Source organism: Polypterus senegalus, chromosome 6, assembly GCF_016835505.1.
Source record: "Polypterus senegalus isolate Bchr_013 chromosome 6, ASM1683550v1, whole genome shotgun sequence".
In the NCBI taxonomy this organism is placed as follows: domain Eukaryota; kingdom Metazoa; phylum Chordata; class Cladistia; order Polypteriformes; family Polypteridae; genus Polypterus; species Polypterus senegalus.
Window position 1 is genome coordinate 87,180,123 of NC_053159.1, and position 19,458 is coordinate 87,199,580.

The 19,458-nt window shown below is 40.1% G+C and overlaps 1 protein-coding gene across 3 annotated transcripts in view; it reads left to right on the forward strand.

Moving 5' to 3' along the window:
* Window positions 1-19,458, forward strand: part of LOC120531251 (SH3 domain-binding protein 4-A-like) — an 86,630-nt gene extending 67,172 nt beyond the window's left edge. For all 3 annotated transcript variants that reach the window (XM_039756500.1, XM_039756499.1, XM_039756498.1), the window contains 2 exons: window positions 7,184-7,372; window positions 18,550-19,458. In XM_039756500.1, coding sequence (XP_039612434.1) covers window positions 7,184-7,372; window positions 18,550-18,774 — 414 coding nt within the window. In that variant the 3' untranslated portion in view covers window positions 18,775-19,458. The remainder of the gene's footprint in view (window positions 1-7,183; window positions 7,373-18,549) is intronic.

The following is a 19,458-nucleotide window of genomic DNA, read 5'->3' on the forward strand; positions in this document are numbered from 1 at the left end:
GGGCAATTGCTGTCAGAATAAGATCACACTTACAAGAGGCTGAAATGAGGTTCCTGTGCAAGGTTGCTGGACTGACTCTTTATGGCAGGGTGAGGAACTAAGCAATACAGGAGGACCTTAGAGTAAAACCACTGCTTCTGTTGACGAAAAGGACCCTGATGAGGTGATTTGGGAATATAGTTAAGTTATCCCTTGGAAACCTCCCATGGGACATTTTCAAGGAACAGGCCTTACTGTGAGAATACAGTGGGGTAGAGCTGGACATGTTGGTGGGATTATATCTAACGGTTGTCCTCTGAGTATCCAGGTATTACCTAGGAAGGTCTGGAGAAAGCTTTTGGGTTATAAAGAAGCCTGATCAGCACAATTCAGCCTGTTGTTCCTTCAACCCATACTAGAAAAAGCAAAAGAAGTGATGGTAATGGTGTGCCAGGAGATTTGACAGTATTACATCTGCAGCAGTCAACAGCAGACTTGAGCAAAAAAAAGAGGTTATAGGTCGGGGGACTAATTGACCATTTTTAAATGATAAAGTAACACAGGCCTGCAAAATTAATCTTGTGAAATTATTTTTAAATGTGAATAATTATTTTTTTTGGCATTCGTGACAATAAAAGCGTAATTAGATATTAGATATTTAAACACTAAATTGAAAAGAGATCTTAATTAGAATTTAACTAGTTACATACAGGGTGAGTCAAAATTATGTCAACATTTGAATGGCGGAAACAATTTATTGACAAAACATGTTTCATGTGCAAGATGATTTACAGGAATGTCTCAATATTGAGGTCGCCCTTTTGAACCCCCCTGATATTTACTACGTGGTGAGGCATTTGTACTCCATCAACATTAATTATTTTCAGAGACATAATTTTGTCTATTTTTCCAGCGCATCGCGCACAAAAGCAAGGGAACGATGGGAGCACCAGTACTCTGCTCACTTCATGTCGCTTTGTACCGCAAGCTGCAAGTAGTAAGTCTGTGATAAGCGGAATAATGCTACGCTTTCCACTCACGGGACGGAAGGACAATCCCGACCACTTTTTATATAGTAAGAAAGAAGAAGATATTGCACAGTCTGGAGTAGAAAATCATCTTTGACCTGAAAAAAACGAAACTGCAAATCCCATCGTGCATTGCAAAATGGATGGGGCGTGTGTGAAACTCCGCGCCTGCGTAGCACTCACGGCACGAAAGGACAATCCCGATCGCTTTTATATAGAAGGATAGGATTGAAAAGAAATCAACCCAACCCCGACCCCTGAGAAGGACAGCATGGCCAATGGAGTAAAACTAAAAGCTGGTCAAAAATACAGAAAAATAGGCAGATAATTCTCTTCGCATTTCTTTTTTTTTTTTTTTACTTCCTCAGCTTATTCTAAAATGTTATTGATTAGATCCTGCCAGGTTTTGAAAAAGTTCTGCACAGATCCTCTAACTGAGAATTAGATTTTTTCCAGTTTCAAATAGTATATAACATCAGTTACCCACTGACTTAAAAGAGGAGAGTTAGGATTCTTCCTGTTTAGCAAAATAAGTCTGTGTGCCAATAGTGTGGTGAAGGCAATTACAGTTGTTTGTCCTCCACTTTAAGCCCATCTGGAAGAACCCCAAACACAGCTGTTAATGGGTTAGGAGGGATTGTGACACCAAGGCTGTCTGAAAGGCACATAAAAATTTTGGTCCAGAATGATGTTAATTTGGTGCAGGCCCAAAACATGTGACCCAGTGAGGCTGGGACTTGATTGCAGCGTTCGCAGGTTGGATCTTGCCCTGGAAACATCTTGGACAGTTTAAGTCGAGACAGATGTGCTCGATATATAATTTTGAGTTGAATAATTGTATGCTTTGCACATACAGTATGGAGCTTGAGTGAATTCTCTGCATTGCCATCTTCCACTCCTTTTCTGATATATTGAGTGAGAGATACTTTTCCCATTGTCTTTTTGGATCTTTGAAAGGGAGGGACTGTAAAATAATTTTATATATTGCAGAAATGCTGTCTGAGTCCTCGAAATTGAGCAATATTTTTTCCAGCATGGAGAAAGGTGAGAGATGAGGGTAATCAGGCAGGTTCTGTTTAACAAAGTTTCTAATTTGAAGACAGTGAAAGAAATGTTTTGCTGGAAAATGAAATTTGGAATGTAATTGTTCATAGGATGCAAAGGTGTTGTCTATATAAAGATCTCTAAGCAATTTAATCCCAAATTTTTTCCAGATATTAAAAACTGCATATGTGTGTGAGGGTTGAAAAGGTGGTTCTCATGCAGAGGTGCCACAGATAAAAGCTTCTCCATCTTAAAATGCTTTCTACATTGGTTCCATATTCTGAGTGCGTGAAGCACAATTGGGTTATTAGTGTATTGCCGATAACTTGCATTTATTGGGGCACAGAGCAGGGAATATAAAGAAGTACAGCAGGATTGTATTTCTATTGCGGACTAGGCCTGTGTATGTTCATCTATTTGTGTCCAGGTTTTTATAGCTTGTATGTTTGCTGCCCAGTAAGCTTTAATGCCTGTTAGCAATGCCTTGTAATGTCTTCACAAATTAATTGTTATTTTTACCCAAAATGCCCTGCATTATTTTATTAGTAAAACAAGTAGGCAAAATATTATTCCCAGAAGCACATAGCAATGATAAGGTAGGCTAATAAAGAACTTTAATAATAATAATTATAATAATACTTCCTCATCCTTAATTGTGATGTCACAATGTAGAGACCAGTGTGCATATTTGTTAAGAATCTAGAATTAACCCTAGGAGCTTCTCTAAAAGTTTGATTACGTTAAGAATTTGCCCTACTGCAGAGTAGGACATGAAGTATTTATGAAACGTTCTACACCTACTCCCTGTTAAGAGTAGGCATTCATGTTTGAGAATGACTGATGTCATAATTTTATGGCACCCTGAGCCTCAAAGGTTTTACTCAGGGTGACTTTATGTAGTTTCCATGGATAACATAATAACACTTTGTAGCTTTCTGATACTAATGCTAATTCTTCAACCCAAAATTTGTAATATTAATAATAATAATACTCAGAGGAACGTGATTACTTTCAAATAAAGGCTTGTGCCACTCTCATAAAGTACTATAGATTCATGTATTGAACTGGGCCATTTGCAGAAACATCAAGAGTGACATTGTAATGAACATTGAGATGGGAACACACACACACAATGAGAGTAAAGTCCAAAAACTGGTGCGATTATTTAATGAACTAGATGTGCTACACCTCCTGTTTACAGTGCTCCATGCAACGCGTATGTCTCTGTTATATGCCATTTGCGATGGGATTCGTTAAAGCAGTGTTAATGTTTGCAATGCACCATTTTTTGGAATGAAAGAGACGTAGCAACTGGATGGACACACAGATAGACATGCAGAAACTTATCCTGTTATTAAGGTGGATGATCCATAGCCATACTTTTAGAGGAATCCCCTTCTTGCTGTTTTGGCGATAGGAAACACTTTGTTACGTAACAGTTACTGAAACCAGTCACGGCCATTCCGACACTGTTTAGGTCACTCTCTTAGTGTTTCCATTTGTCATCGAGAGTCACATACCATATCTGTAAGGCACTGTTTATCCAATGCCGTCTGCCTTCTTGAACTTTCCCAGGATTATAAAGTGTAATGTGAATATTCCAGGAGTTTGTTGAATGAAGGGCTCAGCATACTTGTGTGACATTCACCCATTTAGCCCTGCATATCTTCAGTGTAATATGCTTGCTTCTACAATACAGTTTGCATCCATGGCCACTTGTGTGTTGATACTGTGATAATGCTTGTTATTCACATATGCATGCTAATCTGTAGCTAAGGCAGTGATCTTTACGTGCGTGCCATCAGTCACACTAACAGTTCCAGGAAAGCCAGTGATTTGCATAAATGCAGCTTGCTTTGAATATAACCTTATGTGGAGTTTTGGGGGCATATATTAATTAGCGCATCCAAAGTTAGGAGCACGCACTGATACAGTGCATTGCCGCACCCACCGCACAACAAACCAACTCAGGATCCTGATTAGGACCCGAGTGCAGCCATGCAACGGGTGACACCTGAGCACCACACTAGTTCAGATAGAGTGGAATGGAACAGCGTGAGGTTTGTTATGGTAGCTGGAGTGCCAATTCTGCCACCAACCCCCAAGTTTTTCCCTGCAGGTTGGAGGGCCTACATGCAGGGATGGAGGCAGATTAACGTCATTCCCAGGCTGGTGCAAAATTCAAAAAACCGTTCGCTGTGACATGCTTAAATCTTTGCTATTGTAAAGCTGCATTTTCCCTGTGGCCAAAGAATGTAATGCTGCCAGTACTTCAATTCTGGCTATTAGGACATGGCTTCTCATCACATAAATGGAACGATCACATAACTAACAAGATTTGCTACACATATTATTTTATCTCTGTCAAATAGTATCTTTTTACGAGGTCATTGTTGTCCAGCAATTTAACATTCAGCCTTTTCCGAGATGTGTGTGCTGATCTCTGCCTCAATGCCATCTTCCTAAATCTTACTTAAGAGTCACTTCCTAAATTATGAAAATTGATAAAATGATACTATTTCTATTCCTAATAGTAGGACTAAATTTGCATCACTCTCAGATTTTTGAGTGAGTTAGGAGCATTTTTTTACTCCCATTTCCTAATATACAAGACATCAAGTCTCTGTGAAATTACAACCCAGCTATGACCCATATATGCTTATTTCTCAAACAGTAAAGTAATAACATTTTAAATTGAACTGGCCACACAAATAAAGATTTCTGTGGTCTTAATGTATTGTAAAAATTTTGTGGACTTCAGGCTGATATGCAAACAAAAGGCAGTCAGTCACCCAGATTAATAGAAATGATGATATTTAAAATCTCCCTTACCCTTAGGTTAGAAGTGACCGACTTTTCTTTTTGTGGACACTTAACCCATGGCTCTCCTTGTTGGTATTGTAATGCAAAAGAAGTTTAGCGAAAAATTACACAAAAAACAAATTGTGATCAATGAGCTGAAAGCCAGCAGGCATAAACAATGTACACTGCTCAAAAAAAATTAGGGAACCCTTAAGCATCAGAGTCTAACACCAAGTTAGTTAAGTTTCAGGGATAACAATCTGTCCAGTTATGAAGCATAAGCGATTATAAATCAACTTTACCTGCTTTGGTGCAAATGAAAGTGACAACAGCAAGACAACCCCCAAAAGGGGAATGGATATGCAGATGGTGGCCACAGACAGTTGCTTTCTCCTTATCATTCCTGACTGATTCTTCTGTAGTTTTCTGTTTTGCTAGTGTCCTTGTCACTGCTGGTAACGTGAGATAGTCCCTGCAGCCATTTCAAGTTGCACAGGCAGTCCAGCTCTTCCAGGATGGCACATCCATACGTGTCATCATAAGAGGTTTTGCTGTGTCTCCCAGCACAGTCTCAGAGCATGTAGAAGATACCAGAAGGTGAGCCATTACACGAGGAGAGCTAGACCCAGTTGCAGGACCGGTATCTGCTCCTTTGTGTGAGGAGGAACAGGAGAGCCCAACAAAATGACCTCAGGCTGGCTGCTAGTGTTCATGTTTCTTACCAGACTGTCAGAAACAGACTCCATGAGGGTGGCATGAGAGCCTGACATCCTCTATTGGGACCTGTGCTCACAGCCCATCACCGTGCAGGTTGACTGGCATTCACCAAAGAATATCACAATTGCCAGCCCCGCCACTGGCTCCCCGTTCTCTTCACAGGTGAGTGCAGGTTCACACTGAGCACATGTGACAGACATTAAACAGTCTGGAGACGCGGTGAACATGGTGAATGTTATGCAGCCTGTAAAATAATCCAGTATGACTGGTTTGGTAGTAGGTTAGTGATGGTCTGGGGAGACGTATCCTTGGAGGGTTGCACAGATCTCCACATGCTAGGTAACGGTACCCTGACTGCTGTTAGGTACTGGGATGAAATCCTCAGTACCATTGTCAGACCTTACGCTGGTGCAATAGGCCCTGGGTTCCTCCTGGTGCAGGACAATGTCTGGCATCATGTGACCAGAATGTGTAGGCAGTTCCTGGATGAAAAAGGTATTGATGCCATTGACTGGCCTGCATGTTCCACGGACTTGAATCCAAATTGAGAACCTCTGGGACATTATGTATCGATGCATCCAACACTGTCCAGGAGCTTACCGATGTCTTAATCTAGGTGCGGGAGGAGATCCCTCAGAACACCATCTGCCGGCTCATCAGGAGCATGCCCATTTGTTGTCGGGAGTGCATACAGGCACGTGGGGGCCTTACGGACAACTGTGTAATTCTATGAGTTGCTGTGATGAAACTCCCAGAAGTTGGATCAGCCTGTGATTTCAATTTTTGATTTGATTTTTGGTTTGATGTTGAAACCAGTTCCTTAGTGGGTTAGTTATTTTGGTTTCCATTGACTGTTGTTACATCATTATATTCTCAACAAAGTACACAGTAAAAAGATTACAATATGCAAGCTTTCAAGGCAACTCAGGCCAGATGTAAACAAGATGAAGAAGAGGCCCGAGTTGCCTTGAAAGCTTGCATATTGTAATCTTTCTAGTTAGCCAAGAGAAAGTGTCATTTTGCTTGACTTCTTACCCCATCCATTATGGCTAACAGGGTACAGCACCCTAGTACTACAGACAGTATTACCCAGTAAAGATTTTCTATTTGAATATTTTGTTCATTGAGATCTGATGTGTGATGTGAAGTGCTTCTGTTTTTGGGCAATGTATTTTTAGACAGATGAATTTACAAATGGGAGTGTAGCTCATGCACTTTTAAACTAATTAATGTAGAGCTGGACATCTATCAAGTTATTCATTGATTATTGTACGGTGCCATCTTTAGTAACCAGAGAGTCTATAATTCAACAAAGCATGTAAATCTCTTAACGTTTGAAATAAATATGGCAACTTGTACTGAGCTCTCATTTCACTTGAAATAATAGACAGTAGTAATATTGTTTTGTGTGGCCTTTATTTTGGTTGGTGAGCTGATTTGTCATAAAAAAACCTTGTGAAACCTGAAACCTTACTTATGAGGAAACAAAGGAACCATCATTGTCTAGCTTCCTTAATTATTTATTTTTTGGTTCTCATCTGTATTTGCTATGCATGCCTTACTGTGTATTTGTGAATGAAGCACTATTGACTAATGTTTTTTTTTCATTTCAGGCCTTGCTAAAGATGGATTGCCAAGGTCTAGTGGTCAGACTCATCCAGGACTTTGTCTTGCTCACCACAGCTGTAGAAGTTGCTGGGCGATGGCGGGAACTGGCAGATAAACTGGCAAAGGTCTCCAAACATCAGATGGAAGCATATGAAGCGCCTCACAGAGACAAGAATGGAGTGCTGGATAATGAGGTATGTCATTTTGGGTGCATAAATATGCTAGTTCTTGTCTCATAATGGTTATTAGCAAGGTCCATCCAAATTCAGATACATTTACATTTATATTTCAAATTAACACTTTAATTTTAGCTACCATATTTAAAATACAAAATAGCCATTAGTAAATGGCTCAATACCAGATACTATATACATTGTACAGTATATAGTCCATCCATCCATCCATTTTCTAACCCGCTGAATCCGAATACAGGGTCACGGGGGGTCTGCTGGAGCCAATCCCAGCCAACACAGGACACAAGGCAGGAACCAATCCTGGGCAGGGTGCCAACCCACCGCAGAGTATATAGTCCACAGAAATGTATTAATTTGTTTATTTAGAAAGTACAGTATGTTCTTAAGACTCATAGTAACCATAATTTCATGAGATGGCAGTCAGAAGTATCATTGGCAGTGGAGTAATCAGAGGAAAACGATCCTCGGGCATCTGACCTATGCAGGCTAGAGGGGATGTTTATCAGCACAGAGGGTATTTCTTAAGAATGATGCATGTCTTAAATGGCAACTCTTACTTATCATTTTGCCCATGCCTCCATCGACTAGTTATATCTTCGATCTTGCAGGGTGTTTGTGAACTTTTATCACTGACATAAAGACAATTCACCACAAACATATTTTTTGTTTCTCTGTTTAAAAAAAAAAAAGCCTTACCTGTTCCCTTCCCTGGAGAGAGTATTCAGTTTTTTGTTTTTTTTGTGCTTCACTTCAGCTGCAACAAGAGGAAAGGGGTCCCCATTAATCTGAATTGGGGTGCAGCTTTGGAGAATGACATAGGAGTCCTTATAAGACATCTCAAACATGACATTGAAACATTAAAGGACAAGTTCAGTTATTTTTTCACAGTAATGGTATACATTAATTTGCCACATAAAATTGTGTTTGAAATTGAAGTTTTTTTAAATAAATTTTAGAAATACTGTCTGTTTTTGCAGTTTACAATGGGGCTGTAGGGTACACGGGTCCATAGATGATAGAAAAAGCCTTAAAACTTGCCAAATGCATCCAATTTGAAGCAGCAAAGGTTTAGATTCTGTGTTTGAGGCACTTCATTATCTTATGATAATGAAAGGAAACTAGAAATAATTTTCACAGATTCTTGGAACTATTTTTCTTGAGGTAAGAATACAATTCACCATCGCCTTTCTGCTCACGGCTTCCATCATGGGTAGAGTTTGGAAATATATAAGAAAGTTCATCAGCACTAAAACAGACGTGTCTGAAGCTAAGTAGAGCAATTTTGTCCACCAAGAAAATGGTTCATAAATGTGTATATCCAGGGTGTAAACATAAACTTAAAAAACATTTACAGTTTGCATTGACCTCCTTATAGTCACCATGGTCTGCTAAATTTGTGGCTTAGAGAGCTTAGGTGGCCACTCAAATGGAAGTCCTGGAGAAAGAGAAAGCAGGCCTGCAAACTTACTGTAATGAAAGCTGCCCATTTTGTCCTTCGGGCTTTGATTTTTTGTTCCAGTTTAATTTTGGAAAGTAGAAAATGTCTCCTAGACTTCATGATTAATGTTAGCTGAAAATTAATCTTCATCAGTAACAAATACTGCTCCTCATGTAATAAAGAGGACTCAACCCCTGACACATCTAAGTTTTAAATAGCATGTCCCATTCCCTACAACGGAGACACTCTTGCTCAGTGGCAATTACTTCATATTTTTCCCATGTGCACCGCCAATCACCAGTTTTTTGTTGCATCATGTGGTACAAAATAAATTGGAAATATACAGTCCCGATCAAAAGTTTAAGACCACTTGAAAAATGGCAAAAAATCATATTTTACATGGTTGGATCTTAACAAGGTTCCAAGTAGAGCTTCAACGTGCAACAAGAAGAAATGGGAGTAAGACAAAACATTTTTTGAGCATTCAATTAATTGAAAATAACGATTAAATTGAAACAGGCTGTTTTACAGCTGATCAAGATTTTAGGACCACATGCCTTTAAAAGGCCAAATCTGTGCAAAGATGTGGATTCATGTCATTTTCTGTCAGGTAGTCACACGTTCTAATGGCAAAGGCAAAAAAACTCTCCCTTTTTGAACGTGGTCGGGTTATTAAACTGCATAAGCAGGGTCTCTCACAGCGCGCCATCGCTGCTGAGGTGGGACGCAGTAAGACAGTCATTTGGAATTTCTTAAATGATCCTGAGGGTTATGGAACAAAAAAGTCAAGTGGAAGACCCAAAAAAATTTCACCAGCACTGAGCCGTAGGATCCAATTGGCTGTCCGTCAAGACACTGGATGATCTTCGACCCAAATTAAGGCCATTACTGGTGTTGACTGCAGACCCATAACCATCAGACGGCATCTGAGACTGAAGGGCTTCAAAAACAAAAAACGTCTTCAAAGACCTCGTCTCCTTGAACGCCACAGGACTGCTCGTTTGGACTTTGCAAGAGAGCACCAAACACGGGACATTCAAAGGTGGAAGAAAGTTTTATTCTCTGATGAGAAAAAATTTAACCTTGATGGTCCTAATGGTTTCCAACGTTACTGGCATGACAAGCAGATCCCACCTGAGATGTTTTCTACGCGCCACAGTGGACGGTGCGCCATAATGGTCTGGGGTGCTTTTTCCTTCAGCGGAACAATGGAGCTTCTGGAAGTGCAGGGGTGTCAAACGACTGCTGGCTATGTCCAGATGTTGCAGAGAGCATTCCTCATGACTCGGGGCCCTCGTCTGGGCTTTTCAACAGGACAACGCTACAGTACACAATGCCCGCAGGACAAGGGACTTCTTCCAGGAGAATAACATCACTCTTTTGGCCCATCCTGCTTGTTCCCCTGATCTAAATCCAATTGAGAACCTTTGGGGATGGATGGCAAGGGAAGTTTACAAAAATGGACAACCGTTCCAGACAGTAGATGCCCTTCGTGCGGCCGTCTTCACCACTTGGAGAAATGTTCCAACTCACCTCATGGAAACGCATGCATCAAGCATGCCGCAATGAATTTTTGAAGTGATCAACAATAACGGTGGAGCTACTCAGTACTGAGTTCATGTTTGGAAGTTTGATTTCTGTTTTGGGGGGGGTTTACAGGTTTTTTTGGAGGCATGGTCCTAAACTATTGATCAGCTGTAAAACAGCCTGTTTCAGTTTAATCGTTGTTTTCATTAAATTGCATACTCAAAAAATGTTTTGTCTCACTCCCATTTCTTCTTGTTGCATGTTGAAGCTCTACTTGGAACCTTGTTAAGATCCAACCATGCAAAATATGATTTTTATGATCCAACCATGCAAAATATGATTTTTTGCCATTTTTTAAGTGGTCTTAAACTTTTGATCGGGACTCTATTAAAGAAAGAAATCTTGTCATCAAATGGGACTTCTCTTAGTCAGGAACCTGGCAGGATGGCGCTTCTACTTTATGCCCTTTATTTACTCTACGGCAAATGCTGAAGAGGGAGCATTCATCACAGTAGCCTGTTTTAGAATGATCAAAGAAATAAGGGCCGAACTGAATTTACATAATGGTGCTGATTAATGCATACATTTACCGTGATTTGTTTGTTGGCTTACACCTAAATAACTTATACAAATAAAAGTCTATTCTTCTACACTCTTGTTCGTGTATGTGACAACTGTCCAGTCTTCTCATTTACAGGGCATCTGCTGATTTCTAAATCATCTCCTAGTACATCTTGTATATTACATCAACCATTCTCCTAGTAAATTTGTGTCTTTTATTTACTTAACCATTTCAGTGGTTCTCTTTGTGACATTTCTAAAACAGACACATATATTTCAATGGATACTGTTATTCTCTCACAATCGCCCTACCTTCCAGTTGCATTTTTTGCTTTCTGTCTCTCTGATTCTTCTTCCTACTTTGATATGTTGGAGCTTCTCCTCAGCATATTCTGACTTGTACAAATACGGTTCAGTGATTATTCTAAATGTATCCTCGTCTTCATAGTTGGACATATTGCTGATTTAAAATTATAGGTTATTTGTCTAAATCCTGAAAAATGTACCCATAATGAGTCCATTGGCATGTCCGGCATTCACAAAGTAAGCTAGAGGAAACCATAAATATATTACAAAAAACCTCTTTAAAATGCAACTTTATGTAGCAAATATCATGATTTTGAAGAAATAACTTTGACTTGAAAAATATAAATTTGACTTTTAAGTAAGGTTTGACTGGGGTGACTTTTATGTCTCATTTTTTAAGTGATGGCACAGAAGTAAGAGCTGCTGTGTCACAGTCCCAGGAGACTGGGTTTAAATCCCAGCCTGGCCATGCTCGTGCTCTCATATCCTCCATATGTCTATGAGGGTTTCTGTTTGTTTTCCTCCCACATCCCAAAGATTTATAGTTAGCATAAAGTGATTTGGCGACACTCAGTGTGAGAGTGTGAACTAGTGTGGCTCATCTAAGGTTGTTTCTGTCTTGAGTGTGATGCTGCTTGGATAAGCTGTTGTGACCTTGATAATCGTATTAACCAAGTATGAAAATGGATGGCTGTAAGTTTAGTTAATACATTGAACTTTATGACTATTGTGATTATATTTAAGTGGGTTTTATTATTTTAAAACTCATTCCAAAATGTTTGTGTATAAAGTAAAAATGTTTTTATCCAGTGCTGTTCAAAAGGGGTAAAGACTATTGTGATACAGTATTTTACTGCCACCTTGTGGATGTAAACAGAGTAGCATTAAGCAGAGATTTAACAGTAAGAAATGTTAACAATTGCAAATCTATTTTGTATGTCAAACATGCTTACAGGCTTTATTGTGTACTGGAGATGAAGTGTAAAAGAAGGCTTGTTGTAATTTAAAATTTGAAATATTAATAAATAAAAGAGCACTGAGAAATAGCACTTTACTTTCTTACGAACTTATTGACTCTAAAAATTATTCACCTCAGGTATACCTTGTTCCACCTCTTGTGGTAAAAATTCTTACTGACACTGATCAACTTTAAAAAAACCTGTTTAATGTCAAAGGAAGAAAGAAAACTTTATTCGTCATTCTGAATTATAAATAAGAGAGAGAATATTTGATTCCATAAATATTCACTGTCATTACATCAGCATTTGGTAAAGGAGTATTTGGCATAAATTGCAGCCAGGATGTCTCACTAAAACACGCTGCCAGTTTCTCACCTTCTGTGGTTGTTGAACTCTTCTTCATTTCAAATATGGTCAGATTTTATTTTAACAACAATTGTCAAACCATGTCATTTAGTCTCCACTTGACTTTGGTTTTGACTTTCCTGAGCCACTGCAGAGCACTGGCATTTTTCTTTTAATTCACTCAACTTTGGCATTACTTAACCGTTTAGTTTCATTGCATTGTTCAGATGGCCATAAATCATAGCATATATTGTCTTTTAGAATGCAGTAGTTTTTTGTTTTCTCTCCAGCATTTTAAAGATGTTTACTGCATCCATTTTGCATTTCTGCTCTCAATTCATCCAGGTTCTTACTTAAAGCAATGTAACACTAAGCACCAAGTCCAAAACATTTGATTTGGTCTTTTCAGGCTATATGTTCTTCTTTCACTTAGTTTCCAAATCTCCTGTAACATGTACATTAAATTTCCTTGTTGCATGTCAGACCAAAATACAAGGTATCATCTTCATCTGGTGCCATGATAAACACGAATATGTTAAAATAGCTAATTTCATTTTATTTATTAGAAAAAGCAAATCATTTTAGCAGAGCACCCCTTACCCCTGTTTCTAGATAGATAGATAGATAGATACTTTATTAATCCCAAGGGGAAATTCACATAATCCAGCAGCAGTATACTGATACAAAAAACAATATTAAATTAAATATTAATAAAAATGAAAAAAAAAATGAAGAAAAAAAAAAAGCAGACAATAAGTCCGGGTGGAATTGAAGAGTCGCATAGTGTGGGGGAGGAACGATCTCCTCAGTCTCTCAGTGGAGCAGGACAGTGACAGCAGTCTGTCACTGAAGCTACTCCTCTGCCTGGAGATGACACTGTTAAGTGGATGCAGTGGATTCTTCATGATTGACAGGAGTTTGCTTAATGCCAGTCGCTCTGCCACAGATGTTAAACTGTCCAACTTTACTCCTACAATAGAGCCTGCCTTCTTAACAAGTTTGTCCACGCGTGAGGTGTCTTTCATCTTTATGCTGCCTCCCCAGCACACCACCGCGTAAAAGAGGGCACTCGCCACAACTGTCTGGTAGAACATCTGCAGCATCTTACTGCAGATGTTGAAGGATGCCAACCTTCTCAGAAAGTATAGTCGGCTCTGACCTTTCTTACATAGAGCATCAGTATTAGCAGTCCAGTCCAATTTGTCATGCAGCTTCACTCCCAGATATTTAAAGGTCTGCACCCTCTGCACACAGTCACCTCTGATGATCACAGGGTCCATGAGGGGCCTGGGCCTCCTAAAATCCACCACCAGCTCCTTGGTTTTGCTGGTGTTAAGATGTAAGTGGTTTGAGTCGCACCATTTAACAAAGTCTTTGATTAGCTTCCTGTACTCCTCCTCCTGCCCACTCCTGATGCAGCCCATAATAGCAGTGTCATCAGCAAACTTTTGCACGTGGCAGGACTCCGAGTCATATTGGAAGTCTGATGTATATAGATTGAACAGGACCGGAGAAAGTACAGTCCCCTGCGGCGCTCCTGTGTTGCTGACCACAATGTCAGACCTGCAGTTCCCGAGACTCACATACTGAGGTCTGTCTGTAAAATAGTCCATAATCCATGCCACTAGGTGTGAGTCTACTCCAATCTCCGTCAGCTTGTCCCTAAAGAGCAGAGGTTGGATGGTGTTGAAGGCGCTAGAGAAGTCCAAAAACATAATTCTTACAGCACCACTGCCTCTGTCCAGGTGGGAGAGGGATCGGTGTAGCATACAGATGATGGCATCCTCCGCTCCCACCTTCTCCTGGTATGCGAACTGCAGAGGGTCGAGGGTGTGGCATAGTACTCCGAGGTGAGAGTGGGTTAGGGTGATCAAACCTATTAAAGAAGTTGTTCATTTGGTTTGCTCTCTCCACGTCTGTCTCGATGGCGGCACCCCGCTTTGAGCTGCAGCCAGTGATAATCTTCATCCCATCCCACACTTCCTTCATGCTGTTGTTCTGCAACTTCTGCTCCAGCTTTCTCCTGTACTGCTCTTTTGCCGCCCTGAGCTGGACTCGGAGTTCCTTCTGTACGCGCTTGAGCTCATGCTGATCACCACCTTTAAAATCCCTTTTCTTCTGGTTCAAAAGGCCCTTGATTTTCACTTGTAATCCATGGCTTGTCTGCGGTGGGTTGGCACCCTGCCCAGGATTGGTTCCTGCCTTGTGCCCTGTGTTGGCTGGGATTGGCTCCAGCAGACCCCCGTGACCCTGTGTTCGGATTCAGCGGGTTAGAAAATGGATGGATGGATGGATCCATGGCTTGTTGTTAGCATAGCAGCATACTGTTCTTACTGGAACTACAATGTCCATAAGTTGATGTAATCAGTTGTGCATTCAACAGCCTCTTCAATATTCTCACTATGTGACCCAAGCAATATATCCCAGTCTGTAGTTCCAAAGCAGTCTCTCAGAGCCTGCTCTGCCTCAGAGGACCACTTCCTGAATGAGCGTGTGGTTGTAGGTAGCGCCTTCACTCTTGGTTTGTATTGAGGCTGAAGCAGAACCAGGTTATGATCTGCTTTCCCAAGCGCAGGCAGCGGGGTGGCGCTGTATGCATCTTTAACGTTTGCATACAGTAGGTCGATAGTCCTGTTTCCCCGAGTGTTACAATCCACATACTGGGAGAAGGCAGGTAATGTTTTGTCCAGCGTTACATGGTTAAAGTCTCCAGCGATTAGCACAAGTGCCTCAGGGTGCTGCGTTTGTAACTTAGCAACTGTGGAATGGATGATGTCACTCGCCATCTCGCGTTAAGCGAGGGGATGTAAACAATAACAGCAATCACGTGTCCAAACTCTCTGGGCAAGTAATAGGGGCGCAGACATACGGCCAACAGTTCGATGTCCCTGCAGCAAGTGGAGATTTTAACGTTTACATGTCCTGAGTTGCACCACTTTGTATTGACATAGAGAGCGAGTCCTCCTCCTTTCTTCTTTCTGCTGGTATTTACGTCTCTGTCCGCTCTAACTGTGCTAAACCCGGGTAGCTCCACGTTAGCATCTGGGATGGTAGTTGTTAGCCACGTTTCACTAAAACACAGCAAGCTGCATTCTCTGTAGGTTCTGACATTTTTCACCAGCACAGCCAGTTTGTCGATCTTATTTGGTAGTGAGTTCACATTTCCCAGGATCACAGAAGGCACCGACGGTTTATAATGCCATTTTCTCTCAAGTTGTCTCGATTTAATCTTATCTTTTATCTTTGTGCTGGCTCGGCTCCCCCGATATCGTCTTCTTACCTCGTCAGGTAAATAAGGAACCACACCAGCATAAGCATTTCTTCTCAGTGCTTTAAGCTGACTACTTGAATAGGCGATTCTCGGAGTGTAAAAATTCATGTCAAGTAGTAAAAAATAGTAAAAAGTGTCCAGAGAGCAATTCCACATAAAAGAAAGTGGTAGAAGTGATCAGTGAAATAGAGAAACTAGAGATAAAAAGGTAAAAAGATAAAGTCATATACGGAGGTGCTGGAAAGGCTGCCACTCGCATGCGGCGCCGGAAATGAAATGCTTGTCCTGTTAGACTTCCAGGAAGCATCTAACAGAAGGTTCTATCTTTCTCTTTCTTTCCAATTGTCGTAGATGCATTTTCTACCAGCCTAGCCATTTAAAAACGTTCCTCTCTTTGAGTTGTCCAAGTCCTCAACTTATCTGGATTCTCCTACACAATTTGCTATTTACATTATGATTTCTCCCTCTTTATCGATGATTCTATGTGTGTTTTGGGGTTTTTAATGTATTGAGATTTTCCTGTATGCACTGTCTGATTTGGGTTTTCTGTAACCTTAACCTGGTTTATCTTTGAAAGTTCCTGTTTCTTCATCATGCAATTCTTTACAAGAGCTGCACTAACCCCCTGCTTAACTTTCTAGAGATTCAGGTGTATTTCTGTTGCATTTGCGTGTTCTAAAAAGATTAGGAAACACAGACTCCCCAGTGAATAACTTTAAAACATACAACTTTCTCATACCCACTTAAAACAATTACTTTTTCATGACTATTAATTTCCCAGACTGTATCTACAAGTGAGAACATTCAGAGATACCTATGTTGCCTAAAGTTGGCAAATTGAGAATGCAATTCTGTCTTCCCACCCCATGTCTTTGAATAAAAATATTTAAAAGAGTCAGTCTGACAGCGACTGACAGTGTGGAATGCAAAAGTTTGGGCACCCTTGCTTAAAATGTCTGTTACTGTGAATTGTTAAGTGAGCAGAAAATAAGCTGATCACCAAAAGGCTTAAAGTTAAAGATGACACATTTCATTTCAGCATTTTATGCAAGATTAGTGTATTGTTTTTGTATTGTAAAATTGTACAGTGAAAAAAGTAAAGGAGCACCATGCAAAACTTTGGGCACCCCAAGAGATAGATAGATACTTTATTAATCCCAAGGGGAAATTCACATAATCCAGCAGCAGTATACTGATATAAAAAACAATATTAAATTAAATAGTAATAAAAATGCATGTAAAAGCAGACAATAACTTTGAATAATGTTAGCATTTACTACCCCGGGTGGAATTGAAGAGTCGCATAGTGTGGGGGAGGAACGATCTCCTCAGTCTGTCACTGAAGCTACTCCTCGGCCTGGAGATGACACTGTTCAGTGGATGGAAGATATCTGAGGTCTCACTTTTCCCAAGGTCTCAGACCTTAATTAGTTAAGTTGCATATATTCTCTGACTCCTCAAACCTCATCCCAACAATCAGCAGCCATGAGCTCCTCTAAGCAGCAGCCTAGCACATTGAAAAATAAAATAATTGATGTTCACAAAGCAGGAGAAGGCCACAAGAGGATGGCAAAGTGTTTACATGTAGCTGTTTCCTCAGTTCATCTAAGAAATGACAGTTAACAGGATTAGTGGAGGTCAAGTTGAGGTTTGGAAGACAAAGAAAACTTTTTGGATTGCTAGAAAGTCAAATAAAAACTCCCATTTGATTGCCAAAGAACTTCACTGGAGTGGTGGTGCACCGTTCTACTGTACAGACACACCTGAACAAATGTGACATTCATGGTAGAGTCAGCAGAAGAAAACCTTTCCTGCGACCTAGCCACAAAATTTAGTTTGCAAATAAACATCTAAACAATCCTGAAGCCTTTTGGAAACAAGTCCTGTGGACTGATGAAGTCAAAGTAGAACTTTTTGGCCACACTGGGCAAAGGTATGTTTGGAGAAAAAAGGGTACTGAATTCCAGGAAAAGAACACCTCTCCAACTATTAAGCATGGAGGTTGATCGATCATCATGCTTTTGGGCTTGTGTTGCAACCAGTGGCACAAGGAACATGCCATTGGTAGAGGAAAGAATGGATACAAATAAATACCAGCAAATTCTAGAAGGGAACATCACACAATCTGTAAAAAAGATGAAGTTAAAAAGAGGATTGGTCCTACAACAAGATAATGATCCGAAACACAATGGGATACCTCAAGAGGCGTAAGCTGACGGTTTTGCCATGGCTCTCATTACAGTCCCCCGACCTGAATCAATGGACAGATCTCAAAAGAGCAGTGCATGCAAGTCGGCCCAAGAATCTTGCAGAATTAGAATCATTGGATGAAAATACCCCAAGTAACAACTGAAAAACTCTTAGCTGGCTACTAAAAGCATTTGGGTCTTAGGGTGCCCAAACTTTTGCTTCAGGCCCTTTTCATTTTTTTTTTGGTATTTTAAACCTATGAACGATACAAATAAAAGTGTAATTTTGTTTAAAATATTACAGGCATGTGTCATCTTTAACTGTGTGCGTTTTGATGATCAGTTCATCTTCTTGCTTAACTACTCACAGTAGCAGACATCTTAAGCAAGGGGGTCCTTACATGCCACTCACTGTACTGCATTCATTGATTTCCAAAAACACCAAGTACAGATTTACACAATGCATGATCCTCTAGATAGAAAAGGCGAGGAGGTACTATTGGAATGTTTGATTTCTCATGCAACTGCAAATGTGAACGCTGCAGCTTATACTTACTTTATTTTCTGGTATCTCTTCCCAGGCGATGTGGAAGCCTGCATATGATTTCCTGCTCACCTGGAGTGCTCAGATGGGCGAAAGCTATCGTGATGTGATCCAAGAGTTACACATGGGCCTGGACAAGATGAAGAACCCCATCACAAAGCGCTGGAAACACTTAACTGGGACTCTGATACTTGTCAACTCACTCGACACCCTGAGGGCCTCTGCCTTCAGCCCCACATCTCAGGATGACTTCGCTATTTAAATGTGTCGGTTCCATTCTCTAGATTTTGACAGCACTATCAGGTCTTCTCAGAGCCAAAAGCCTTGATTGTCGATTCTTAAAAACATGACTCACGTTATTGGTATTGGATTTACATTTTTTTAGATGGATTGTACTTTTTAAAATCAATGACCTCAACCTGATACAAATTTAAAAGATGAAAATTATAGAGTAGCGGAATCACCACTGAGATTTATAATTTTATATAGAGTATAAAAGGCACACCGAGTGCATGTAAAGAGAGGTATTTTTACTAAATTCTGCAGTTAGCTGTTTAACCAAAATTTTTTGCACAGTTCTTTAAAATCTAGAAATGATGTGCTTTCCAGTAGGAAAACAAAGAAGTGCGGACAGTGTGTCGATTTGTGGTATTTTAACTTCACCGAAGAGGAGTGAAAACTGTGGTTTGTTCTGTTGGTTTTTTTTTAACCTCGTCTCTATTCTTGTCGTTTTGCTATTTGCCTTCTCTCAAGTGTTTTTTAGACTAAACCTGATTGGTCTTTGTGATTTTGTTCTGCTTTTCACAAATGTTGTTTTGTATATTTTGTACTGAATCTTGTTGGATACACTTAAGGTTTTTGACCTTTTTAGGATGTATGCTTTTCTTTACGAAAATGCCTATAATAGTGCCAAAAAAGTAAAAACAAACTTGCTTATTTAAACATC